This window comes from Salmo salar, chromosome ssa20 (genome assembly GCF_905237065.1).
Source record: "Salmo salar chromosome ssa20, Ssal_v3.1, whole genome shotgun sequence".
NCBI classification, from domain to species: Eukaryota; Metazoa; Chordata; class Actinopteri; order Salmoniformes; family Salmonidae; genus Salmo; species Salmo salar.
Window position 1 is genome coordinate 21,464,111 of NC_059461.1, and position 27,035 is coordinate 21,491,145.

Here is a 27,035-nt window from a genome sequence, read left to right on the forward strand (position 1 = left end):
TCAGTTTAACCAGAGCACAGGAACAATCCAAGCAGCTCTAGATCCATTAGCCTCAGGTCCCCGGCTGGTGGACAACACATAAGAGGAAGCAGTATCCCAATAATGAAGCTGCTGCTCAAATACATCAGGTGGCAAACTCCCTCAACCAATCATGACCATCCATTTCCATAAGCTCCTCCCGCCTACGGCCCAATCAACACCTAGCTGGGCCGGGGAGTGAGTGTCCCCATTCTCACGTGCCTGTCACTCCAGCCGTCCCTTGTGTCCCTGGTCTGTATCACGCTATCGGCCGTCTGATCTCCGCAAAGGCAGGCAGACAGGGTGGGAGGCAGGCTGGAGCTTCCTGGTGATTCCACTCCGGAGGGGCAGAGAAAGAAAACAGCTAGGTTCCAGCTCAGCCTCCACACCCCTCCTCCTGCTGGCCTGAAACTGGAGCCGGTGTCAGGTTGACATACTCCGCTCCTCGCCTCTCCCTCGCTTTTTCCTGGATCGCCCTTTGTCCCCCCCCACACGCTCTTTCTCTGTCAGGGCTAGTCCATTGCTCTCAGCCGTGTCTTTCCCCAATGGCTGCCGTCTGGGAGGACTTTCCGAGGAAAGTGGGACTGTGGGATGGTGCTACGTGCTCAGCCTCTCTCTCTCCTCATCTGATCTCTCCTCTATCTCTCCCCGTTTACCCCTCTCACCCTCCCCCCTCCCACTCACTCGGCTAGCAGGCAGAGCTGCACACACAGACATCCACATAAACACACAAATGCATGCACTGGTACACATTCACTCAGCCTCTCTCTTTCTCACTCACTAACACATACACACAGCTAGTCCGAGGGTAAACAGAGAAGAGAGAAAGGCAGTGCGCGAGAGAGAGCAGGGGAGTTGAGCTAGGACAATGGAGGAGAGAGAGAGAGAGAGAGAGTTGATGTTGATACCATGAGAAAGCATAAAGGGTTTCACATTTTTACTGACTGACCTGCTTTTCATCTTGAATGTGACCCCTCTCCAGTCTAGAACAACACCGAGAGAGCAGAAATAAATAAAAAAAATACGCTTCTTCCACAGCTACTGCCAATTAGGGCCTTTGCCATCTCCTCCCATCTCAGCATACACTGACTGGGAGCCCAGAGGAGATGAGAAAGAGGGAGAGAGAGAGAGAAAGAGAAAAAGAAGGAAGGAGAGTGAAAAAGAAAGAGGAGAGAGAAGAGAGAAAGAAAGATGGAAAAACGAGAGTGTGAAAGAGTGAAAGAATGAGATGGAGAGAGGGGGGAGAATCCTGTAGACTGATCCAGCCCAGAGCACAGCAGAACACATCAGAGAGAGCAGAACAGAGCAGAGAGCCAGCTCTACCTGCTGCTCCTTTAAATGGACCTGTACAGTACTGTACACTACAGCAGGCGGTGGGAGAGAGGGAGGGAGGGAGAGACGATTACCCAGCTGCCTGGCTGCCTCACTGTGCCCAAGCAAAGCCCGCCAGATTAGAGCACTTACATAAACGCTAGCCAAGGAGCACACACACACACAGGTCTTATCGCTCAGCACTCCTGTTCCCCATAAGCCTACCTTAACTACACACACACACACCCCACACAAGCACACAGGGATACAGAGAAGAAAGACACGAGACAGAGGCTTTCAAAAGCTCTGCCATCCCTTGTTAAAGATGCCAGGCTTTATGACCAGAGAAGACAGTGGTAATCCATCAGAGTGCGGCCATGGCGAAATGTTGATCGCCTGACAGGCGCTATAAATGCCTTTATCTTTTTAGCAAGATGGGATAAACACATTAGCATGAGGAGGTGTAAGCCTCTTTAATACATATACAGGTCAAGCTCATGGAAGTGGTGTGTGCATCTTGACAGCCGGGCTGGCAGACTACTCAGGCCAGGGTTAGGGGAGCGGGGCTGGGGGGCTACTGGGCTAGCCTACATATGAGGAGCCATGGAGAGGGAAGCCCTTTTGGCAGGCATGGGTATCACTCATGGTTACTGGCAGATGAGAAATGGCGGGGAGGTAAAATATCCCCACCCCCTCAGATGGGGGCCCTGTGGTTGTGGTTATATAATCTCTTCATAGAAGCCCAGCTCCCACCGGGCTGCAGGACTAATCCCCTGGGATGGAGAGGTCCACTAATCCCACTGCGAGAGAATGGAGTTGAAGACATTAACCAGGATTACTACTCAGGGCCATGTTCCAAGGGCCAGCGCCAGTCATCACAACAGCCCCCCGAGACCGAGTCTGCAGCAGGAGAAATAACACCCAGTACGACAGACAGACAGACAGACAGACAGACAGACAGACAGACAGACGGAAGACAGACAGACAGACAGACAGACAGACAGACAGACAGACAGACGGGACAGACGCGACAGACGCGACAGACAGACGTATCTGCTGTAACAGACTTCTGCCTTCAGTTGTACATTCATGGTATCAGAGGAACTTCTTGATTAAAATCCGTATTACACAACAGATAGGCTACTGTTCTGCAAGATTAGAAGACAGGTTCAAGTCATTAACAGAACTGAAAATCATAGAGAATCTTTGCCACTTCATCTAAACACGGCCACAAAACAAGAACTAAGGCTCATGGAGAAACCACATGTCGTCAGATATGCAAACGGTAGCGGAGGTTACAAGCAATCATTTTCACACCCAAACATGAAATAGACAAGAGCACTCATTTATATCTTCTTATCGCCTCCAATATAGTAACAAGTACAGTGGCTGATCATAGCGTTTCAAGCAACGATCTCAAAAACGCATAACACAAGCACAGTGAAAATATTCACCAGACATAAACAAAGTCACAAATAGGCTTAAAATACTCTGAGAAAATCCCAAACATTTGAAAAATTGGAAAGATCAACAAATCCTGTGTAATACACCAGACGGAAATCCCTCTCCCGAACAGGGTCACTGGAGGAAACGGAAAGGTCAGTCAATCATTGACTGAGCTGTAGACTGAGCTGTGAGCAGCGCATGCAACATAACGCCAACTGCGCTACAGCAAACAGACAGGCAAAACCCACGGCGGTCTTTGGTCTGCAGGGCCCACAGTGGGGAAACCCCCTCCCACCCAGGCGAGGCCAGGTTGTATCTTCAGTCAGACAATCAGGCCGTTATAAAAAGTGTTAGCCGGCTCCTGCAGCTGAAGCTGTTCTAGCTAGGGACCCGAGGGTGGCACTTTTACAGCAAGCGTCATACACGGCCCTGAGTCAGACAGCGGAGCAGCAGAGTGGAGCCCTACACAGCGCTGCAGACAGACAGGACCCAGCAGCACGTGGCTGCAGCCTAGCCTATCTCACAGGAAGTCGCAGGCACATGCACTTGTCACCACTTTCCAAAAAAATAATAAATGAAAAAACACCGCCAAGCCTACGGGTGGTTTTGTCTTTGACGAGGAAGATCTTTTGAATGAATGGCGCTGCCGGGTTCTATTTCACACACAGAGGTAATATGTTTCTTGGTTGATTTGTACCTTTTTTGGCGGTTTCCATCTCCTCTTCAGTCCAGCGAGAGCTCTCATTCATCTCCAGATTGGCTGAAAGGGAAAAAGCAGAAGCCCCAGGTTAGAGCGCGGAGTGGGCAGGAGGGGGAGGGGAGGGGAGGATCCAACAGACAGAGAGAGAGAGAGAGTGACAGAAAGCAAGGCAGAGAGCGAGAGGGAAAAGAAAGCGAAGAGAGAAAAGCTAGGGGGGCAGGGTTGCCTTTGCTCCTTGCTGGTGCAGCCGGTCAACAGAGGTTGTTTGTTTAAGAGGTAGGAAGCAGGAAGGCCAGGAGAACGTCAGTTAATGATTATAGACATAAGAGGCTGTTCTCTCTGTCTACAGTAGAGGCCAGCCGTACCCTGGCAGAGTCGAAGAGACTGGAAAGAAGATGAGAAAGAACGAAGAACAGAGAAGAGCTGCAGTTCCAGTGCTGTTGTGTCCTCTCAGTGAGGCTGTGAAGGGCACAGTAACAGCAGGCGAGGTGGGGAAGGGGAACAAGCCCAGTAACAGTGAGGAAATGAGAGTGACCCGAGCTGCTGATCAGAACAGAGCCCCTCTGGCTGGCTCAGACCACCTGGGGATTCCCTGGGACTAACCCACAGCAGAAGCAACAGCCAACTAAAGTGCTGAAACATCAACACTCGGATCGCCTGCAGCTACAGTGTGTGTGTGTGTGTGTGTGTGTGTGTGTGTGTGTAGTGTGCTAACTGTAGAGGGAATAAAAACTGAGGCAGGAGTATTGCTGACTTACTGGGTATTTTGTCATGAAGTATTATTTTACCACCCATTATCAGCCTTAGGAATGTCTGGATCCAAGTCATTATGTAATGAACCAGAGAGCAACACAGGCAGAATAAGTACATGTAATTTCTTTACACAAGGATCCATTTACTGGCATTATATCTCCTGTTTAAGCAAGAAATAATCTTAAAATGGCAGCTTCTAACTAACTAACCAGAATAGTAAACACAGCCAGCAAAGTAATTGGTCGACCACATGCACAGTCTGTTCCACAAGGCAACCAAAAGGAAGGCACTGGCTGTTGTTGGCGACCCCTACCACCACCTACACACTCAGCTTGAGAGGCTTCCCTCTGGCCGGCGCTTCCGAATGCCCCTGGCCAAGGCGTTTCAAACATTCATTAACTCCTTGTGGACTACTAAAGGCAATATAAATTGTATTGGTATATGTATTTATCTATCCAGTGAAGTTGGGGCAGCAGTCAGTTGTGAGTGAATGTTTAACATCAATGTCCTATGTTTTTAGTGTATGCAGTATGACGGAGTGACTGATTTAAATGTGTGTGACGTGAGAATGTATTCGGATGTGATCCTTTTAATGTGAGGTGATGCCAAAGAAAAATGTCCATCCTGGATGGACAATAAAGTTGTATTATATTCTATTCCCGGCCAAGGTCTGTGTGTTTAAAAGAGTTTGGAGAAAGAGCCACAGTGCACCCTTGTGGTGTGGGATATGACAAGGGAAATAAGCACACAGCAATGAGAGCAGACTGAACTGACTGACAGGATGTAGGATAGGAGGGCTGTTCTAGCGCCAGCAGGTATCAAACCATCCACACTCTGTGTGATTATATGCTCAGTTTCAATTAAATCAGGTGGACCTACTAAACAGACGTGCTTCAGCAGTATCCTGGCCATATATTTCATTAAAACACCTCCAAATCAGGCCACAAACACAGCCATGAAATGTTTCTCAGAGAGATCCTGGCTCTTTCGGTTTATGTGTGTAGCTAATATCAGCACAGTGATGAAACTCTTCTCAGGTGAAAACAGCAGTGTGTGTTAAAGACCATGAACACGCCGTAAAAGACATCAGGCAGCAGTGTAGACTATAGTAGTAGAGTGAGACGTACCTAGTTCGCTGCTGAGCGGTGGCGTGGCGGTCTCCTCCACCTCGCTGGTCATGGAGCGGGTAACGCGGCCCTTGCGGCGACCCTGGCTGTTGGCCGTGCGTCGACCCTTGAAAGCCACCGTGGGCTCTTTGTCCTCCCCGTCCTCGCCGGAGGTGTCGTCCCTGCAGGGGGAAGAGTGTCAGTCAGTCACACCACCTTCATCACCCTCCTCTTCCTCACTGCCTGGCCTGCACTGCACATGTGTACTGTTGAGTTTGTTAACTTAAAACCTGATAAAAAGTGCAGATGTTTGTCTGGGTAAAACACACACACACACACACACACACACCTCGAGGCTCAGGAGAGCGACGTTTTAAGTTTAGCAAGCAAGGCAATATATCCTGTCAGCGTCATGACAGGCCAGTGATTTTGTAGCCAGTGTTCTTCAATTCATCTTCCCCTGGTCTGGCATCATTTATCTTCTAGAGGCAACCTGCTCTGCTGCCTGGCCCACTAAATATAGAAGTGCCAGCTGTGCCAACCAGGGTGTTGTGGGAGTCAGGGACTCCTCAGCCCAGGTACTGGAAGCACTGCAGATGCTTAATCATGATCAACAACACTCAGTCAGGCAGGGAAACACCTGTTCAATGTTCTGTCAGTCAGTAGCACTGAACAACAACCTATCCAACCGCCTCTCCATTCAGAGCTGGGGGCTTAGCTACGCTAGAAGATTGGACATGATTATAGAATTCCATCCTTCACTGTTCTTCCTTGTGAAACATGCGAGTCAACATGAGGACAACACCACACTGCGGTGAGTGCGCTCTCCATGTTCCGCTGCTCTGCTCACACAGATTGCAGTGTTCAGAAGCATCCACTGATTCCCCCATCCTCTCCTTCACACTGGCACCGTGCCCACGGAGATGCCAGGGCAGTGTCACGCACAGCACACTCCAAGCTCAGGAGACTAGCTGGATTATTGTAGCAACAGACAGTACGGTAATGGTGTTTCAACCATGCCACTTTTAAAAGAAAATAAGTAAGGAATCTTACAAATGTGACTTTTAGTAGCCTCTTGGGAGTGAGAGAAGAAAAACAGGAAAACAGCCGTTTTTTAAAGGGGGAAAATACAGATTTTTCACTGGATGGAAATTCTGGCTGAAGGTGGAGGAGTAACTAGTCAGGGTTGAAAAAAGCTCCATCTGATGATTACCTTTCCAGATCTAGTCAGGGCAGCCAAATCTAACTCCCACTCCATTTCCAATGAACAGACATGGACCAATTCAGACGTGATTTAGTGCAGGGTCGGGGGAGGGGGGGTGAACTGAACATACTTTAAAATGACTAAAACCACATCTAAACTGTGTAGAAATTATAATGGCCCTACATTTATACCGTTTCTTGACTGTGTCCAGCTCGCTAATAGTCACTGGAATGAAAGCTTCACAATCAGGGAGCACCGAAAATTTTAAAAACGATGGATGTTGAACTATTTTCTGCTAATTTCGACAGCAAGTAAATATAACACATCTTCTGTGCAGCCCTTCAGACCTCGTTGAAGACCGAATGCGGCCCCCGGGGAAAAATAAGTTTGACACCCCTAAATTTAGAGCGAGACAGAATGCAAGCAGACTCACTTCATTACATCCTCCTTGTCTTCTCCCTCAGTCTTCTCCTCATCCCTCTCTCCTTCCTTCTCTTTCTCTTTCTCCTTCTCCTTCTCCTTCTCCTTCTCCTCCTTGTCCTCCTGGCTGCTGCGGTTCACCTGCAGTTGTTGCTGCTGCTGCTGCTGGCTATGCTGTTGGGGTGGAATACAAGACAACACACTTGTCACAAACATGATCCCTGGTGACTTACAGATATATAAGCACATGTAAAACATGTATAAGAACCTATATAGAAACACACAAACACATACATGAGCCATGTAGTAGTGTTGAGGTCATTCTGCCATGCATGCCAGTACGTACACCACAAAAACAACGCATATGCCTTCATCTGGCGCCCACAACCACTTCCTCTTCCACTTCCTGTCTGGGCTCAGGGTGAGGGTTCATATCATGAAAGAAATGCTGCAGACTGCCAAAGTCTGGCTACTAACACTGGTATAACTGGTGGTAACTACACTTATTCATGCATTGGAAAGCACAGTTCCCTAAGTATATGGGAGGTGTGCTGTGTGTTAATGGTTTAATGAAAGCACTGTAAGTAAATGGATGTCTAGCTAAAGCCTATTCAATCCCTCTCATGTCTACTCTAATAACAGAGGCATTACATCCAGCTCTGGACAAGGAAACACAAAAAGATGGAGAGCAGGCTACATCAAAATGGACCATTCTCACAGAGATAGCATAACTCCATTTAAACCATGTCACCAGATTTAATGTTTCCTCTCTCTCAAAGATGAACTCAACGCAAAAAAACAACAAATAAAAAGCCATAACTCAATAACAGCACTGAGTGACCCACTAGTGGATAAACATGGTTAGAGTTTTGTCTCACTCCCTCCTCCACTTGGGACCTGGAGACTATAAACAGCAGTCTAATCATCTCCATACACTATCACGATCTCCATTTGTTCCCTCTTAGCCCAGTGTCATGCACCTAAAACAGATCGAAAAACAAAAACACAGCCATTTACAGGAGTCTTACATGAGTCAGACCCAGGCAGCCTGCTATCTATGGTCTGCTTTGCTTTGCAACAGAAGAGAACAGACTCAATAAGGCGGGGCGTTCATTAGCTTTTGTGTTGTTACTAGTACGTATTGTTGTGTGCTCCCATCCCTCTTGTACTCACTAACGTTATCTGTTTTGACCCTGTGGAGACGTTTCTCTGCTCTCCCTTCCCCCACCCCTTCTACAAATCTCTCACTCGCTGACTCCCTCTCTCTCCTCTCACACACTCCTCTGTCTCCCTTTCTCTCCCTGTGTTATTAGCGTTAGCCCCAGTGCGGCTAACGAGCTAACGAGCTGAGCGTCGGCTAGCTAGGTAATAATCTGAGGTGTCTCTGGGAGAGATTAGGAAGAGACACTGCCAACCGGCTGATGCCCACAGGAAAGGTCACTGGCTAATTAATGGCCCGTTTCATTAGCGCCCACCACACTGCACCCACACACTGCAGCGCCGCTGGAGTTTAACTGCCTAACACCTGATCTGGGTCTAAGTGATAGCTGGGCGATCATTAGCAATGGAAACAACCTGTTAAAAAAAAGTTACGTCGATAGACACATTAGTGCTGACACGAGGGGGGGGGGCAAAACGGCAGGTGTCACATTCAAGTTCAAGTTTTATTAGTCGTATGTACGGGATACACATGGTATACATCATCCAACTAAATGCTTACTTGCAGGTTCCTTCTCGACAATGCAACAACAATAAGAAATAATAAAAGATAAGCATATGAACATAAAGTAAATGGCTCAGTAGAATAGGATAAACATTTTAGCATAAGTATAATACAGGAAGGCACCATTTATAGTCCAACATTTACACTTGTATTGGGGAATATGGGGATAGGGGGCAAGTGTATGAACTGATTAGTATAATGAGAGTCTGGTAGCAGCAGTTGTGATGTGTGTGTAGCATGAATGTGTGTGTGTGTGTGTGTGTGTGTGGGGGTGTAGCATGAGTAATTGGTGTGCTGCTTGCATGACGACCTATCCTCTACTGATCCCACTACTCACAGAGCCCCATGGCTGTTTTACCTCTCCATGCAAGTGGTACTCAACCCACTATTCTTCTTTTTGTCACCAATTTTGGAATATCCAATTGCGATCCAATTATGATCTTGTCTCATCGCTGCAACTCCCCAACGAGCTCGGGAGAGGCGAAGGTAGAGTCATACATCCTCCGAAACACGACCCGCCAAACCACGCTCTTTAACGCCCGCCCGCTTAACCCGGAAGCCAGCCGAATCAATGTGTCGGAGGAAACACTGTTCAACTTACGACCGTGAGCCTGCAGGCGCCTGGCCCACCACAAGGAGTCGCTAGAGCTCAATGAGCCAGGTAAAGCCCCCCCGGCCAAACCCTTCCCTAACCCGGACGACATTCGGCCAATTGTGCGCCGCCCTATGGGACTCCCAGTCACGACCGGTTGGGACACAGACTGGGATAGAACCCGGGTCTGTAGTGATGTCTCACTCCATGCACAATGGAGTGAGGCGGCACCGCCTTAGACCGCAGCGCCGCCTTAGACCGCAGCGCCGCCTTAGACCGCAGCGCCGCCTTAGACCGCAGCGCCGCCTTAGACCGCAGCGCCGCCTTAGACCGCAGCGCCGCCTTAGACCGCAGCGCCGCTCAACTGACAACCGTCTTTCACCTTGAGAATGCCTGAAGTGGTTTGGTTAGTTTCCGTAAGGTTCTAGGTACAGTACCTGGCTCCTGCCACGGCGCCGATAGTTCCTGCGCACAATGTTCTTGTAGTTCTCGTTCTTTTTGGTCAGGTAGTAGAAGAGGACACTCTCTGCCACCGTCTGAAACAAAATAACATTACTAGGACCTCATCTCCCAAGCAGGATGACAACACAAGACTACTCAGGTGTCAGAACTTGGGGTCTACCACTGTGCATGGAGTGAGGGGGGAAGGGTCTTCCCAAATGTACCTTTCTCTCCAGGAAAGAAGCAATCAGCCCAAAGTTTTTTGGGTGCTGGATGAACCTGTGAGCACAAAGCAGACAGAGATACATATTTAACACTTTATATCAAATGAATTATCTAAAGGCACTCTGCCTTTTGATATGCAGGTAAATTGTGGAGAATGACGTATGTGTAGTTTGCCTGATGGGAGAAGAGGCTCCCATCAGCGATGACTTCAGTCACACATCCATCTCTCCAGAGATATTTCACTCTCTATTATTCATCTAAAGCATGCTCTCATCCACACTAACATACAGCTCCTTCACCAGACTTCTATCAGTGCATCCTACCTGACATTACTTTACATTTTACATTTTTATATTTTAGTTATTTAGCAGACGCTCTTATCCAGAGCGACTTACAGTAGTGAGTGCATACATTTCATACATTTTTTTTTTCTTCCCGTACTTTATATCCCAATAGGAAAACATAGCCAGTACTGAGCATTGCTTCCATCTCTCCCAACTCTCTCTTACTGAGGGTTGAGGCTGAGAGGGTTGAGGCTGAGAGGGTAAGACACTTCACTGTGCAGTCTGCAGCAGCAGGCATCACATCCACATCTCTCTCTCTGCACCGGGGCAGCATTCACAGTCTCTGATCTCCATCTGTGGTTTACGTTTGGCTGGTTGATATATCCTCTCATTTCTCACAGAGGGAAGATTCACTTCCTCAACAACTCCCGGACCTTTGGATAGGTCACAGACATTTCTATTCCAAATCTCAGCCTGACCAAACCACCATGCATGCCACTTCTCACTGCTCTCAGAAACACAAAACGATGCTTTGTCTACTACTGCACAGCACATAGCTCTGCCATTCTATGCAGTGTATTTCTACGTCTGAGTGAGTGACTTACTTCTCACGGAAGGTGTCCTTCTCCTGCTCGCTCCACATGTTCATGACCTGCCGGTCCTTGTACACCTTCATGGGGTCGTCCATCAGGCCGTTCATGTTGATGAACTTGATACGTTGCTGCTCTGCGTCAAATAGCATGGGAGGGATGACCGCCAGCTGACGCATTTGCTTCTCGGTGTTCTGACACAAACACGCACCCGCACACACGTGTAAACACACACACACACACACAATCAGACAAACAGACAAAATGTCTTGGAGTGAGTAGGCTGTTAGTGTACACCAAAGCAGAGCTTTCCAAATACAGGATGCTGAGATAAACACAGTGCACAGAGGCAACGGTGGTGACACAAGCGCAACAATCGTGTTGTGTTAAGTGTGTAAGAGGTCATGAGATTTAGAGGAAGTTTGAAGTCAGGGAGGAGGAGGGGGAAGAGGGCGATGCTGCACGCCTAGGGTGAGCAGTCAGTGCTTATCCAGGCCTGGGCTGACCTTATAGATAAACACTGCCCCTGTACTGTACTCAGTGTGATGACTAGCCCTGTTATTCACAAGCCAGCTCTGCTTGTCCTGTGGAACACTCACAGCAGGGGCCCTGTGGCTGACATCTCTCCCCCTTTCATCCTCAGCATGCCTTTCAGAGGGGAGGGAGGGAGGAATGAGGGTGACTGGGGTAGAGAGGAAGTGACACCTCTAACCACTGTGCAGAGTTCAAACTCAACGGTTGTGCAAGTGGCAGAGCTACAGTCTCTTTACTCTGTGTGTGTGTGTGTGTATCTACACTGTCTTCAGAAAGTATTCATACCCCTTGACTTAATCCACATTTTGTTGTGTTACAGCCAGAATTCAGAATTATTCTAAACTCATCTACACACATTACCCTATAATGATAAAGTGAAAACATGTTTTTTGAAAATGAAATACAGAAATATATCCCATGAGTATTCACACCCTGAGTCAATACTTGTTAGAATCACCTTAGGCTGGGATTACAACTGAGTCTTTCTGGGTAAGTCTCTAAGAGCTTTGCCCATCTGGATTGTATATTTGGCCTTGTGTTTTAGGTTATTATCCTGCTGAAAGGTGAATGTCTCCCAGTGATTGTTGGAAACCAGATTGGACCAGATTTTCTTCTAGGATTTTGCCTGTGCTTAGCTTTATTCCATTCATTTGTATCCTAAAAAAACTCCCTAGTCTTGCTGATGGCAAGCATACACATAACATGATGCAGCCACCACCATGCTTGAAAATATGAAGAGTGGTACTCAGTGATGTGTTGGATTTGTCCCAAACATAACGATTTGGATTCAGGACAAAGTTAATTTCTTTGCCACATTTTTTGCAGCTTTACTTTAATGTCTTATTGCAAACAGGATGCATCTTTTGAAATATGTTTAACCTGTTTAGGATAGGGGGCAGTATTTTCATGGCCGGATAAAAAAACGTACCCGATTTAATCTGGTTATTACTCCTGCCCAGAAACTAGAATATGCATATAATTAGTAGATGTGGATAGAAAACACCCTAAAGTTTCTAAAACTGATTGAATGGTGTCTGTGAGTATAACAGAACTCAAATGGCAGGCCAAAACCTGAGAAGATTCTATATGGGAAGTGCCCTGTCTGACCATTTCTTGGCCTTCTGTAGCCTCTATCGAAAATACAGGATCTCTGCTGTAACGTGACATTTTCTAAGGCTCCCATAGGCTCTCAGAAGGCGCCAGAACGTGGAATGATGACTTTGGGTTTTGGAAAGTTGTCATTCTGAGAACAATGACACTGGTGCGCGCGTGCATGTGACGACTCAATTTTCTACTTTCAGTGTTTGAACGAAAACAACGTCTCCCGGTTGGAATATTATCACTATTTTACGAGAAAAATCACATAAAAATTGATTTTAAACAGCGTTTGACATGCTTCGAAGTACGGTAATGGAATATTTTGACATTTTTTGTCACGATATGTGCCGGCGAGTCACCCTTCGGATAGTGTCTTGAACGCAAGAACAAAACGCAGCTATTTGGATATAACTATGGATTATTTGGAACAAAAACAACATTGGGTGTTGAAGTAGAAGTCCTGGGAATGCATTCTGACGAAGAACAGCAAAGGTAATCCAATTTTTCTTATAGTAAATCTGAGTTAGGTGAGTGCCAAACTTGGTGGGTGTCAAAATAGCTAGCCATGATGGCCGGGCTATCTACTCAGAATATTGCAAAATGTGCTTTCACCGAAAAGCTATTTCAAAATTGGACACCGCGATTGCATAAAGTTCTGTATCTATAATTCTTAAAATAATTGTTATGTTTTTTGTCAACATTTACTAAATTACTTACGATAAACTCACCGGAAGTTTTCGGTGGGTATGCTAGTTCTGAACAAAACATGCTAATGTAAAAAGCTGTTTTTTGATATAAATATGAACTTGATTGAACAAAACATGCATGTATTGTATAACATAATGTCCTAGGAGTGTCATCTGATGAAGATCAAAGGTCAGTGGTGCATTTAGCTGTGGTTTTGGTTTTTGTGACATTATATGCTAGCTTGAAAAATGGGTGTGTGATTATTTCTGGCTGGGTACTCTCCTGACATAATCTAATGTTTTGCTTTCATTGTAAAGCCTTTTTGAAATCGGACAATGTGGTTAGATAAATGAGAGTCTTGTCTTTAAAATGGTGTAAAATAGTCATATGTTTGAAAAATTGAAGTTTTTGCATTTTTGGTGTATTTGTAATTCGCGCCACGCTATACCATTGGATATTGGTGAGGCGTTCCGCTAGCTGAACGTCTAGATGAGTGGTTCTTAACCTGGGTTCGATCGAACCCCAGGGGTTCGGTGAGTCAGTCTCAGGGGTTCGGCGGAGGTCAAGACACACACCCGACTCTCACACCCGACTCATATGCGTGTGGAATTAGCCCTGTTTTTGCAAGAGCACCAACATCGTCATGCAGATTGCTTAAAAAATTCTGAGTTCATTCTCATTTTAGCGTACATGGCTGATATCGTCGCAGCTCTCAATCATCTCAATCAACAGACGCAGGGCGGTGGAGTCAACATCATCGAAGCGGAAGAAAACCTGAAGGCTTTTCAAAAAAAGCTACCGTTATGGAAACGACGAACAGAGAACGATAACGTCGCAAACTTTCCCCTGCTGGACGACTGTGTAAGTAAGATCGAAGATGTATCTGGAATCGGAGACATTTCTGTACCTGTGGAACTGAAGCAAGCAATTGCCACGCACTTAGATGAGCTTACAAAGTCTCTCGACGGATACTTCCCTACAAGAGAGTCATATCCAGCATGGGTGAGACAGCCGTTCACGTTTAGTGTTGAGACAACAGATGTCAATGATGAATACCTCGATGAAATCATTGAAATTCAGCAGAGCCAGGTTCAACAGCAACTCTTCAGAACAACAACGCTCAACGTTTTGGTGTCAACAAATGGTAACGTACCCCGTTATTGCTAAGAAAGCTCTGGAGATTTTCATACCGTTTGTTACAACATATCTTTGCAAGCAATCCTTTTCGAGGATGCTGGACATAAAAACGAAGAAAAGGAACAGACTTTGTTGCGAAAATGACATGAGAGTGGCACTTGCCAAGGTGAAGCCGCGCATTTCTGAACTGGTCTCTGAAAGGCAACAGTAGAAGTCACACTGATTTGCAGTAAATATTCATAATGTTTTTGTTTTTGTGTGAAAATCATGTTTTAATGGTTTTGTTCTTTGAACAATGATGTTGATGCACGGTTCATTTTGTGCACCAGTAAAATATATACCTATGTTTTGAATTTTATTTTTCCAATTAAGAGGGGTTCGGTGAATGCGCATATGAAACTGGTGGGGGTCAGTACCTCCAACAAGGTTAAGAACCACTGGTCTAGATGTAAGAGGTTAAAGTCCCAATTGACCTCAAAGTAAAATCCTTTAGCGGTTTCCATCCTCCCCGCCAACTGTGTTCGGAAGGACGCCTGTAACTTTGTAGTGACTGGATGTATTGATACACCATCCAAAGCAAAATTAATAACTTCACCATGCTCTAAGGGATAAGACAATTTAGCAATTTGTTAAAAAAAATTTTTAAATAAAAACATTCCACTGACATTATGGGATATTGTGTCTAGGCCAGTGTCACAAAATCTCAATTTAATCAACTTTAAATTTGGGCTGTAACAAAATGTGGAAAAAGTCAAGGGGTGTGAATACTTTCTGAAGGCACTGTATCTGTCTGGATCACACATCAAAATCAAATCAAATTGTATTAGTCACATGCGCCGAATACAAGGGGTGTAGACCTTACAGTGAAATGCTTACTTACGAGCCCTTAACCAACAACGCAGTTTTAAAAAAAATGAATACGAAAAATAAATAAAAGGAACAGTAATTAAAGAGCAGCAGTAAAATAACAATAGCGAGACTATATACACAGGGGGTACCGGTACAGAGTCAATGTGCGGGTGAACCGGTTAGTCGAGGTAATTGAGATAATATGTACATGTAGGTAGAGTTATTAAAGTGACTATGCATAGATGATAACAGAGAGTAGCAGCAGCATAGAAAGGGGGGGGCAATGCAAATCGTCTGGGTAGGCATTTGAATAGATGTTCAGGAGACTTATGGTTTGGGGGTAGAAGCTGTTTACAAGCCTCTTGGACCTAGACTTGGCGCTCCGGTACCGCTTGCCGTGCGATAGCAGAGAGAACAGTCTATGACTAGGGTGGCTGGAGTCTGACAATTTTTAGGGCCTTCCTCTGACACTGCCTGGTATAGAGGTCCTGGATGGCCAGTGATGTACTGGGCCATACGCACTACCCTCTGTAGTGCCTTGCGGTCGGAGGCCGAGCAGTTGCCATACCAGGTAGTGATGCACCCAGTCAGGATGCTCTTGATGGTGCAGCTGTAGAATATTTTGAGAATCTCAGGACCAACGCAAAATCTTTTCAGTCTCCTGAGGGGTAATAGGTTGTGTTGTGCCATCTTTATGACTGTCTTGGTGTGCTTGGACCATGTTAGTTTGTTGGTGATGTGGACACCAAGGAATTTCATGCTCTCAACCTGCTCCACTACAGCTCCATCAATGAGAATGGGGGCGTGCTCGGTCCTACTTTTCCTGTAGTCCACAATCATCTCCTTTGTCCTGATCACGTTGAGGGAGAGGTTGTTGTCCTGGCACCACACGGCCAGGTGTCTGACCGCCTCCCTATAAGCTGTCTCGCCGTTGTCGGTGATCAGGCCTACCACTGTTGTGTCATTGGCAAACTAAATGATGGTGTTGGAGTCGTGCCTGGCCGTGCAGTCATGAGTGAACAGGGAGTACAGGAGGGGACTGAGCATACACCCCTGAGGAGTCCCTGTGTTGAGGATCAGCGTGGCGGATGTGTTGTTACCTACCCTTACCCCCTGGGGCGGCCCGTCAGGAAGACCAGGATGCAGTTGCAGAGGGAGGTGCTTAGTCCCAGGGTCCTTAGCTTAGTAATAAGCTTTGAGGGCACTATGGTGTTGAACGCTGAGCTGTAGTCAATGAAGAGAATTCTCACATAGTTGTTCCTTTTGTCCAGGTGGGAAAGGGCAGTGTGGAGTGCAACAGAGACTGCATAATCTGTGGATCTGTTAGGGCGGTATGCAAATTGGAGTGGGTCTAGGGTTTCTGGGATAATGGTGTTGATGTGAGCCATGACCAGCCTTCCTTACAAAGCACTTCATGGCTACAGACGTGAATGCTACAGGTCCGTAGTCATTTAGGCACGTTACCTTAGTGTTCTTGGTCACAGGGACTATGGTGGTCTGCTTAAAAAACAATTGGTATTACAGACTCGGACAGGTTGAAAATGTCAGTGAAGACACTTGCCAGTTGGTACTGCGAGCATGCGCTGACACGTTCTGGCCCTGCAGCCTTGTGAATGTTGACTTGTTTAAAGGTCTTACTCACATTGGCTGCAGAGAACGTGATAACACAGTCATCCGGAACAGCTGGTGCTCTCATGCATGTTTCAGCTGGTGCTCTCATGCATGTTTCATGCATGCATGTTTCAGTGTTATTTGCCTCGAAGCGAGCATAGAAGTAGTTTAGCTCGTCTGGTAGGCATATGTCTCTGGGCAGCTCTCGGCTGTGCTTCCCTTTGTAGTCTGTAATGGTTTGCAAGTCCTGCCACATCTGACGAGCATCAGAGCCGGTGTAGTACGATTCGATCTTAGTCCTGTATTGATGATTTGCCTGTTTGATGGTTCGTCGGAAGGCATAGCGGGATTTCTTATAAGCTTCCGGGTTAGAGTCCCGCTCCTTGAAAGTGGCAGCTCTAGCCTTTAGCACAGTGCGAATGTTGCCTGTAATCCATGACTTCTGGTTGGGGTATGTACGCACGGTCACTGTGGGGACGACGTCGTTGATGCACTTATTGATGAAGCCAATGACTAATGTGGTGTACTCCTCATTGCCATCGGAAGAATTCCGGAACATATTCCAGTCTGTGATAGCAAAACAGCCCTGTAGCTTAGCATCTGCTTCATCTGACCACTTTTTTTATTGACTGAGTCACTGATGCTTCCTGCTTTCATTTTTGCTTGTAAGCAGGAATCAGGAGGAGAGAATTATGGTCAGATTTGCCAAATGGAGGGTGAGGGCAAGCTTTATACGCGTCGCCGTGTGTGAAGTAAAGGTGGTCTAGAGTTTTTTTCCCTCTGGTTGCACATATAACATGTTGATAGAAATTTGGTAAAACGGATATAGGGTTCCCTGCATTAAAGTCCCCGGCCACTAGGAGCGCAGCCTCTGGATGAACGTTTTCCTGTTTGCTTATGGCGGTATACAGCTCATTGAGTGCAGTCTTAGTGCCAGCATCGCTCGTTGGTGGTACGTAGACAGCTTCGAAAAATACAGATGAAAACTAGGTAGATAGTGTGGTCTACAGCTTATCTACCTCAGGCGAGCAAAACCTCGAGACTTCCTTAGATACCGTGCACCAGCTGTTGTGTACAAATATACCTAGTCTTACCAGACGCCGATGTTCTATCCTTCTGATACAGCGTATAACCAGCCAGTTGAATGCTGATAATGTCGTTGTTCAGCCACAACTCCGTGAAGCATAAGATATTACAGTTTTTACTGTTCCGTTGGTAGTTTAATCTTCCTCTTAGGTCGTCGATTTCATTTTCCAATGATTGCATGTTAGCTAGTAGAACGGAAGGCAGTGGGGGTTTATTCGATCGCCAACGAATTCTCAGAAGGCAGCCTGGCCTCCGTCCTCTTTATCTCTGTCTTCTCTTCACGCAAATGACAGGGATTTGGGCCTGTTCCCGGGAAAGCAGTATGTCCTTCACGTCGGGCTCATTAAATAAAAATAAAAAAGCTTCTGCCAGTTCGTGGTGAGTAATCGCTGTTCTGATGTCCAGAAGTTATTTTCAGTCATAAGAGACGGAGGCAGCAACATTATGCCCCAGAATAAGTAAAAAAATTTAATAAATCAGTTACAAACGACGCAACAAAAAAACGAACAAAAAAACCCCCACATTTGGTCAGGAGCATGTAAAACGTCAGCCATCTTCTCCGGGCCATGATACTAAAAAGGCCACATCACATGCTTCCTGAACTAGTTATAAGTGTTACGCAGCTACAGTAACTGTCATTCAGCCTCACGTGACAAAGAAATTGGTGATTGAGAGGGTCAAGCAACACGCATGACAAGAACACTGTATATTCATGAGTGAGAGAAAGGGCACTAAAGAGGGAGAGATATAGGGAATGACGGGTCCAGAAGAGAAAGACGATGGAGGGAGAGGAAAAAAGAGGGAGGTGAAGTAGTGTAAGAGCTTTTGTCTATTGTCCTTGAGAACTATGACAAAATCATTGGTGTTGGGTGATTTTAATATTCATGTTGACAAAGAGACCGACTCCAAGACCATTGAATGAATGAATCTTTTGAGCTCTATGGACTTTATCCAGCATGTTACTGGGCCCACCCATCACCACGGCCATACTCTGGACCTGGTTATTACCAAGAGGCTTTCTATTGACATATCCTCTACACTTGATATTGCTTTATCTGATCACCACTGTGGATTTTTTACTACCTTGTTGCCCATAGCACAGGGTAATGCTGAACACATTATTAAGAAACACCATCTTACCTCTGAAGTTACTCCGTCACCTATCCTGACTTCCTCGTGACGATTTAGTTGATAACTTTAATAGCAAATTCAGGGCAACCATTGACGCCATAGCTCCAGTAAAGTTGAAAAAGGCCACATCCAAATGTAGAGGCCTGGATGAGTGAGGAAACTAATCAATTGACGATAAATTGCAGAAAGGCATAGCGGAAGTGGAGGAAGTCAAAGTTTCAGGTCCATTATGATATTCTGAGAGAGAAACTTGGCATATATAACAAGGCAATTGGAAATGCCAGACGGGCAAATTTTTCTAACTTGATCACTAATAATCAGAATAATTTGAGTGCTCTTCTCGACCATTGATGGCCTGATAAATCCTACCCTCGCAAACCTGTGAACTTTCCTTTGTGGCATATTTCAGATATAAGATAAACGTTAGGCTGGGTATCAGTCAAGCAAGACCTGATGAGAAGTTTGATATGTGCTATAGCCTACCACGCAAAGGCACTATGGATTTATTTTCCCTGGTTGACACAGATGTGCTCAGGAAAGTGATATCACAACTTAAGACTTCTACCTGCCTTCTCGATCCTATCCCCACCACCTTCAAAACAGTTTTTAATGCATATCTGAAGAACTGCAAGGTATTGTTCCTCACTTTGTTCACAGGCGAAGCACAGAAAGAGAATCATGTTTTAATTCACAGGGAATAACACTAACACCAGGTAAAAAACCTAGGTATATTTTAGATTCTGAAGTCAATTTCAAATCCCACACTAGGAATGTGACCAAAACAGCTTATTACCACCTGAGGAACATTGCCAAGGTGCGTCCGTTTCCCTCTCAGGCTGATACAGAAAGACTCATACATGCTTTTATTACAAGCAGGGTTGACTACTGTAATACTCTCCTGTCTGGTCTACCCAAGAAAGCCATTCGTCAACTGCAAAACATACAGAATGCTGCAGCACGGGTACTGACCCGACAGAAAGCACACATTACACCGGTTTAAAAGGTCTCTGCACTGGCTGCCTGTGAGTTTTAGAATTCCTTTTAAGATTCTTCAACTGTTTTTAAATCAATCCATGATTGTGCACCCCAAAGCTGTGGGTGCGAAACTGTGGACATATTTAAAAGAGATCTTTAAAAAAAAATAATATTTAGCTTTGCTTTTCCTTCGGGTGCCTTTTAGTTCAGTTTTTATTGTTATTCTTTCGTTTTTTATCCTCTTATGTTTGTTGTGCAGTAAACCATTTCATTGTTTTTATTTGTTTTTCTCCTGTGAAGCACATTGTGTTGCTTTCCATGTCTGAAATGTGCTGCAGAAATAATGCTTGATTTGATTTGGAAGAGCTCACCTCTTGCTCTGATATGCCGTCGATGATCTCAGAGACCTCATGTTCACTGCGGGCTGAAGACGAGGCCAATCCCCCTCCACGCTGCCCCACCCGGCTACTCCCCACCGGGGGAACACAGAGGACATGTCAACACACTGCATGTACAGGAGTGGATATCCTCCTTCTCTGACATCATACACACACACTTCCCTCCATACTGTAACCAAGTAACAACTCAACGTAATCAGATTGGAATCACTCCATCTAATGTTTTGACAAATGCAGTAAACTAGACTCCCAATCTAGTATATGAAGGCGCAGGAAGCCCCAGGCCTTGACTCACCTCTGCATGCGCTCCTGCAGCTCCCTCTGCTTGCGGATCTCAGGGAACTGTTTCTCGTAGTACTCGCGCACCTTGCTCTCCTTGGCCCGGCGCCGGGGGTTGTTCTCAATGCGATCCACCTTCTTCTCCCAGGCCTCCATCAACTGGTCATAGCGCTGGCAGAACTTCTGTTCCTGAAGGGGGGGGGGGACTTCATACAACCAACTCCTCCAAAATACAAATTGTGTCCCTTTTTTGCGCCATGATGTGCTGTGCTTCTGCAGGGACTGAGTCTAATCTTGAGTCATGGCCAGAACGGAGCTCCATGTTTTCCCAGCTGCTCGGCGGGGCAGGCTGTAAAGCAGACCATTAACCCTGGAGGAGACACAGCTCTCTGAGGCCTCTTAAAACAGCTGCCCATGTCTTTTCCAGCTTGCGCTCCCCTCTCCAGCCTGGAGCTGGCCTGGAACCTCTACTTACACTACACACCATGACTGGTGGATATATGACCCTGCAGCACATGGGCCGGCAAATAACACCATGGGGCGGTAGGTGTGCCTCTCTATAAATTACAGTTTAGATATGGTTTCTGCATTTAGGGTTAGTGTAACTGTGAAACTATTAAATTATTCCCAATTCTCCTGCTTTGTTGAGGATGTCATTTTCTGATGTGAAACATGGTTATTACATATAATGTATCCCTGTGGAAATATATTCCACAGGAAAAGTAAGGGCTTGATTTGTGGTAAAGACTTTCTGTCAGGGCGGGTGATTGAGGATGTCTGCCTAACTCTGACATCAGAGCCTGGACGATCGATGGCAGGGTTATTTTTAGCGCCGCCCGCTGCCTTGGTCCTGCTCAATCACTGACACACAGACAGAGCGAGCGAGCAGTGTCCTGTAGCATCTACCATCTCTGTACCATCTACCACCACCAGACAGGAAGCAGACTTGATGTGACCGAGAAGAAGAAAGTCCTGGGAGAGCTGAATCACAGCGAGACATCTCCTTTATTCAGTTTTTTTACCTTTCATTTTTCAAAAGCCGAAGTAGCTACTGCTACAGTGTTACTAAAGAACAGGCACAAGGGCCCAGAGCTCCTTTCCCTTTAGTCTGTGGATCATGGACACACTTCAAGGAGCTCCTTGGCCCAGTTAACATCTAGTCATCGGTCATAGAGCAGTCCCAGCAGAGAAGCACACTGTTCTGTACTCACCCACTGCTTACGAGCATGATTTCTCCTCTTGAAGTAAAGAATGAGCTTCTTCCTCATCGCCTGGTTTCTGTGAAGGTTGAAGAAAGGAGAAAGAGGGATACATAGGAAAGATAAATGAAAGGGACAGTAAGACAGAGAAGATTGATAGAAGGAAACAGAGGAAAATCAACAAAGATTTGAATACAATTTTATGGCAGTTTGGGAAAAATGTGTATTTCTAACCCGCAAAGTGTAGCTTACACGTCCTGCTGTCCAGGTATGAACTTTATTACAACCCCCACACACACAGGCACACAATTCCGGTCCCTAAATCGATAAACACCAAATCGTTTCAAAGGGGGGGTGGGGTGGACAGAAAGAGGAGCCAGACTTTTAAAGTTGGTCTGGCTCGGCCCGGGAATGGCGAACCAGCCAGAGTGCTTCAAATGAAGGCCAGGGCAGTAATCTGCTTAGGCAGCTGCTTCATCCGTTCTCTCGGCCTTCGGTGAAAGATGACGTTTTATTCCTGTCAGTTGTAAGGTCACGTGCCATCTAATTCACCGTGAGTCACATCAGCTAGGATCCAGGCCCCCAGGTCACAGGCAAGGACAGACAGACAGCAGGAGGTAAGGAAGGCTGTACTAGTGTGTGCGCACGCACGCACGCACGCACGTCAAGCAGAAAACAGCACAGAGGCAGTCTAAAGATTCTGTAAGTGGACACGGTGACCTCCTCATCACAACATAAAGACACTGCCATCATCACGTTTCTATATAACCAAACATCTAAATTCATATTAAAATAAACACATACTGAGACCAATATGAACATTGATTCACACACACAAAAATCACTCAGTGTGCATAGACACAATACAGGCGGAGATACTAGATCGAATACAAGACGGACTAAAACAAAACACAGACAGAGTTCTATACTGACGTTAGAGGTGGACAGGGGAGAAGCAGGCAGTGTGTGTGTGTGGTTTGGAGGGGGATGGCTACTGTCTAGGGGCTGGAAGGTCATTCTTCACACCTCCGAGCTGTGACTTCACCAAATTTCCATGCGTGCCACACTCTGCCCACACCGCTCTAACATGTGGGCTGACCTGTGAGTCAGAGATATTTATGCTGTTGTGGAAACCAAAATACCTTTCATGTAAGACTGAATGTAATGAGTTGGGAACTGGGGTGGTTGTCCATACTTGACGGCCAGCTTGGATGCCATAGTCACCACACATGCCTGTGTGTGTGTGTGTGTGTGTGTGTGTGTGTGTGTGTGTGTGTGTGTGTGTGTGTGTGTGTGTGTGTGTGTGTGTAGCAGAAGGCAACAGCACAGAAGCAGTCTAAAGATATTGTAAGATGACATGGTGACCTCTTCATCGAAACATGTTCCTATATAAACAAACAGATTCACTCTCCCACACACTCAGACACGTACAGTGCCAGTCAAAAGTTTAGACACACATACTCAATTCCGAGGGTTTTCTTTATTTTTACTATTTTCTACATTGTAGAATAATAGTGAAGATATCAAAACTATGAAATAACACATATGGAATCATGTAGTAAAAAGTTTTAAATCAAAATAAACTTTGCACACCCGTGGCATTCTCTCAACCAGCTTCATGAGGTAGTCACCTGGAATGCATTTCAATTAACAGGTGTGCCTTCTTAAAAGTTAATTTGTGGAATTTCTTTCCTTCTCAATGCGTTTTGGCCCAATCAGCTGTGTTGTGACATGGTTGGGCTGCTCTACAGATGATAGCCCTATTTGGTAAAAGACCAAGTCCATATCATGGCTAGAACAGCTCAAACAAGCAAAGAGAAACGACAGTCCATCATTACTTTAAGACATGAAGGTCAGTCAATATGGAACATTTCAAGAACTTTGAAAGTTTGTTCAAGTGCAGACGCAAAAACCATCAAGCATTATGATGAAACTGGCTCTCATGAGGACCGCCAGGCTCAGAAATTGCAGCCCAAATAAATGCTTCACAGAGTTCAAGTAACAGACATCTCAACATCAACTGTTCAGAGGACACTGTGTGAATCAGGCCTTCATGGTCAAATTTCTGTAAAGAAAGCACTACTAAAGGACACCAATATGAAGAAGAAACTTGCTTTGCCAAGAAACACGAGCAATGGTCATTAGACCGGTGAAAATCTGTCCTTTGGTCTGATGATTCCAAATGTGAGACTTTTGGTTCCAACCACCGTGTCTTTGTGAGATGCAGAGTAGGTGAACGGATGATCTTTGCATATGTGGTTCCCACCAAGAAGCATGGAGGAGGAGTAATGGTGCGTTGCTGGTGACACTGTCTGTGATTTATTTAGAATTCAAGGCACACTAAACCAGTATGGCTACGACAGCATTCTGCAGTGATACGCCATTCCATCTGGTTTGCGCTTAGTGGGACTATCATTTGTTTTTCAACAAGACAATGACCCAAAACACACCTCCAGGCATTATGGTTTGGGATGAGTTGGACCGCAGAGTGAAGGAAAAGCAGCCAACAAGTGCTCAGCATATGTGGTTACTCCTTCAAAGCTGTCATCAAGGTAAAGGGTGGCTACTTTGAATAATGTCAAATTTAAAATATATTTGATTTGTTTAACACTATTTTGGTTACTACATGATTCCATATGTGTTATTGGACGATATACTCTGAGTGTACAAAACATTAAGAACACCTTCCTTTTATCCTCAGAACAGACTCAGTTCATCGGGGCATGGACTCTACAAGGTTTCGAAAGCGTTCCAGAGGGATGCTGGCCCATGTTGACACCAATGCTTCCCACAGTTGATAACACAAACCGGTGCGCCTGGCCCCTACCACCATTACCCATTCAAAGGCACTTAAATATTTTGTCTTGCCCATTCACCCTCTGAGTGGCACACATACACAATCCATGTCTCAATTGTCAAGGCTTAAAAATCCTTCTTTAACCTGTCTCCTCCCCTTCATCTACACTGATTGAAGTGGATTTAACAGATGACATCAATAAGGGATCATAGCTTTCACTATGTCATGGAAAGAGCAGGTGATCTTAATGTTTTGTAATGTTTAAATCGAATATTAAGATATTTAACATTGATGATGCATCGTGAAGTGCAAGACTATACTCTATTTGAACTTGACAAATCAAAACCGTGCCGTTTTATCAGCTAGGCTATATCAATATCTTGAAAAATAAGTCTAAATTAATTAACTAAGCCTCATTTTCTTGCCATATTAAGATTATTTAATGAGAACGTGACTATTATGTCATAAATAAGCACAACTGCACAGTCTGGAATTATCTTGTCATTAACTGTGTTCATCTTTTATTATGCCTCATTTACATATTTTTCAGATAAAAAAAATGTGGTCTTGGAATCAGAAAAATCTTAATTAAATAGCCTTGCGCACCAGAATAATATAATAAACTGATCAAATGAATGCATCATCAACCATCTATTTGACATTGGTAAAGTTCTCTCTATAATTTCTGCTTCTCTTGCGGAGCGTGGACGTTTAGTGAGTGAACGGGGACATTTTCTGTGCAAAATTTCTGGTTTGACTGGTTTTAAGGACTGTGAAAACGATCCAACATGTTTCTGATAGTACTGTATTTCAGTTCGTCTTGGAATTAATATTATAATAGGCTACATGTGAGGCCTACAGTCAGTGTCCAGACTTCAGTTACTATTCCTGTTCCCATCTGAACTTCAAAAGGTGCGCAAACCAGGGGGTGCGGCCACGCCCCGCAACCCCGTGCCCCTACTTATGCCGTCTCTGGCTGGCAGGCCAGACCAGGGCTGAGAGATGAAGTCGTATAAGGACAGAGATGGCATTGTGCTCCGGACACCAGGTGGTGGAGGGAGAGATTAGCTGCTCTGGTCCGTTTCTAAAGTTTCTTTTGTCCAATACTAAGCATGTACTGTATTCCTGAGAAATGTAGAGGTGGTGTCCATGAATCCAAGGTACTCATCTTTCTTACCAGGGACAGGTGCCAAGGTTATCAAACCGGTTAGGGGCACAAAGAAGTCAATTGTGGTAGATCAAAGCTATTCTGCGGTATTTAACACGCACACACACACACGCACGCACACACGCACGCACACACACGCACGCACACACACGCACGCACGCACACACACACGCACACACACGCACACACACACACACACACACACACACACACACTCACGCACACACACACTCACGCACACACACTCTACTAATTGCTTTGAGGCAATAATACTGATCAAACAGTGCAAGGATCAAACGGAGCAGAGACAGAGTGGCAGTGAGGGTAAGAGGTCAGGAAGTCTGGTGGCATACCATCTAACTCATTCTCCACTGACAACTAAGAGCTAAACCTCAAGCGGCCATTTTACTTAACACATTTGCACTTTCTGCATTACATTTATAAGTTAAACTTAAGTGAATGATTTTCATTTTATGACTGTATAAAGTCATTTACGCAGAAACATGATCTCAACGGGTTGTCACAGAAAGCACGGTTAAAGAATTGTTTCAGCACATTATCACGGCTATAAAGACTCCATACACGTGGTCGACGCCACGTGATTCCCTCTCTGTGGCCGTTTGTTGGGATGGGAATCTCTGGGGCACATGAGGGGCGCAGTAATGGCATTTAGGACCATAGCAATCACACTGAGCCTACAGCGACAGATGACATAGACATAAACACGCACACACACTAACATAAACCCAGTCCCTTTCCCCAGAGGGCGGGCTAACTTACATTTTGATGTTCTCATGGTACTGCTTGGTATCTGAGGGCTGGTTGTACAGAGGCTGGGAGAGAGAAGAAACAGATGAAAAGGTTAGGTGATGCTGCCAGAAGTGAGAATCCTGTTTCACAGCAGCAAGGAACATCAACTCTAGAGGGTTAAACATACTGTTTACAACTTCTACACTACTTCCCTGCACACTGCAAAGTTACTACGCTAAATGCAGCAACGCAATTTACCCATTACATTCTACCTACAAGATGTTGAACAGAGTCTGACATAAGACAAATGTTGTGAATTCATACTGTTTTATACATGTTTTATCAACAAAACCGAGAAAGGTCTGTCAAAAGGTTTTGGCTCACATTGTGTACACGGTTCTCCCCGAAGAATGTAAGTTTTGTTATCATTTAAGGCAATGTTTTGCTCTAGATTGCTGGAAATGGCAGTTACAGATGTTAAAAAAGGGGAAAATATGTTGAGTTTACCCCCATCCGGACCTCC

General features: G+C 45.5%; 1 protein-coding gene and 1 long non-coding RNA gene across 14 annotated transcripts in view; one reads left to right on the plus strand and one right to left on the minus strand.

Moving 5' to 3' along the window:
• The window catches only part of LOC106579918 (nuclear receptor corepressor 2), a 142,321-nt gene that overhangs the window by 33,413 nt on the left and 81,873 nt on the right, over nt 1-27,035 (minus strand). For 9 of the 13 annotated variants that reach the window (XM_014160308.2, XM_014160306.2, XM_014160313.2 and 6 more), the window contains exons 8-17: nt 26,543-26,595; nt 21,810-21,876; nt 20,615-20,787; nt 20,293-20,389; nt 10,829-11,007; nt 9,939-9,993; nt 9,711-9,809; nt 6,972-7,132; nt 5,356-5,516; nt 3,473-3,535 (exon numbers count right to left, since the gene is read on the minus strand). In XM_014160308.2, coding sequence (XP_014015783.2) covers nt 3,473-3,535; nt 5,356-5,516; nt 6,972-7,132; nt 9,711-9,809; nt 9,939-9,993; nt 10,829-11,007; nt 20,293-20,389; nt 20,615-20,787; nt 21,810-21,876; nt 26,543-26,595 — 1,108 coding nt within the window. The remainder of the gene's footprint in view (nt 1-3,472; nt 3,536-5,355; nt 5,517-6,971; nt 7,133-9,710; nt 9,810-9,938; nt 9,994-10,828; nt 11,008-20,292; nt 20,390-20,614; nt 20,788-21,809; nt 21,877-26,542; nt 26,596-27,035) is intronic. The other 4 variants (XM_014160309.2, XM_014160305.2, XM_014160311.2 and 1 more) reach the window with 3 other exon arrangements.
• LOC123729143 (uncharacterized) lies at nt 3,175-4,884 on the plus strand. Its single transcript, XR_006760883.1, has 2 exons — nt 3,175-3,445; nt 3,825-4,884. It is a non-coding gene; the product is annotated as an uncharacterized lncRNA (long non-coding RNA).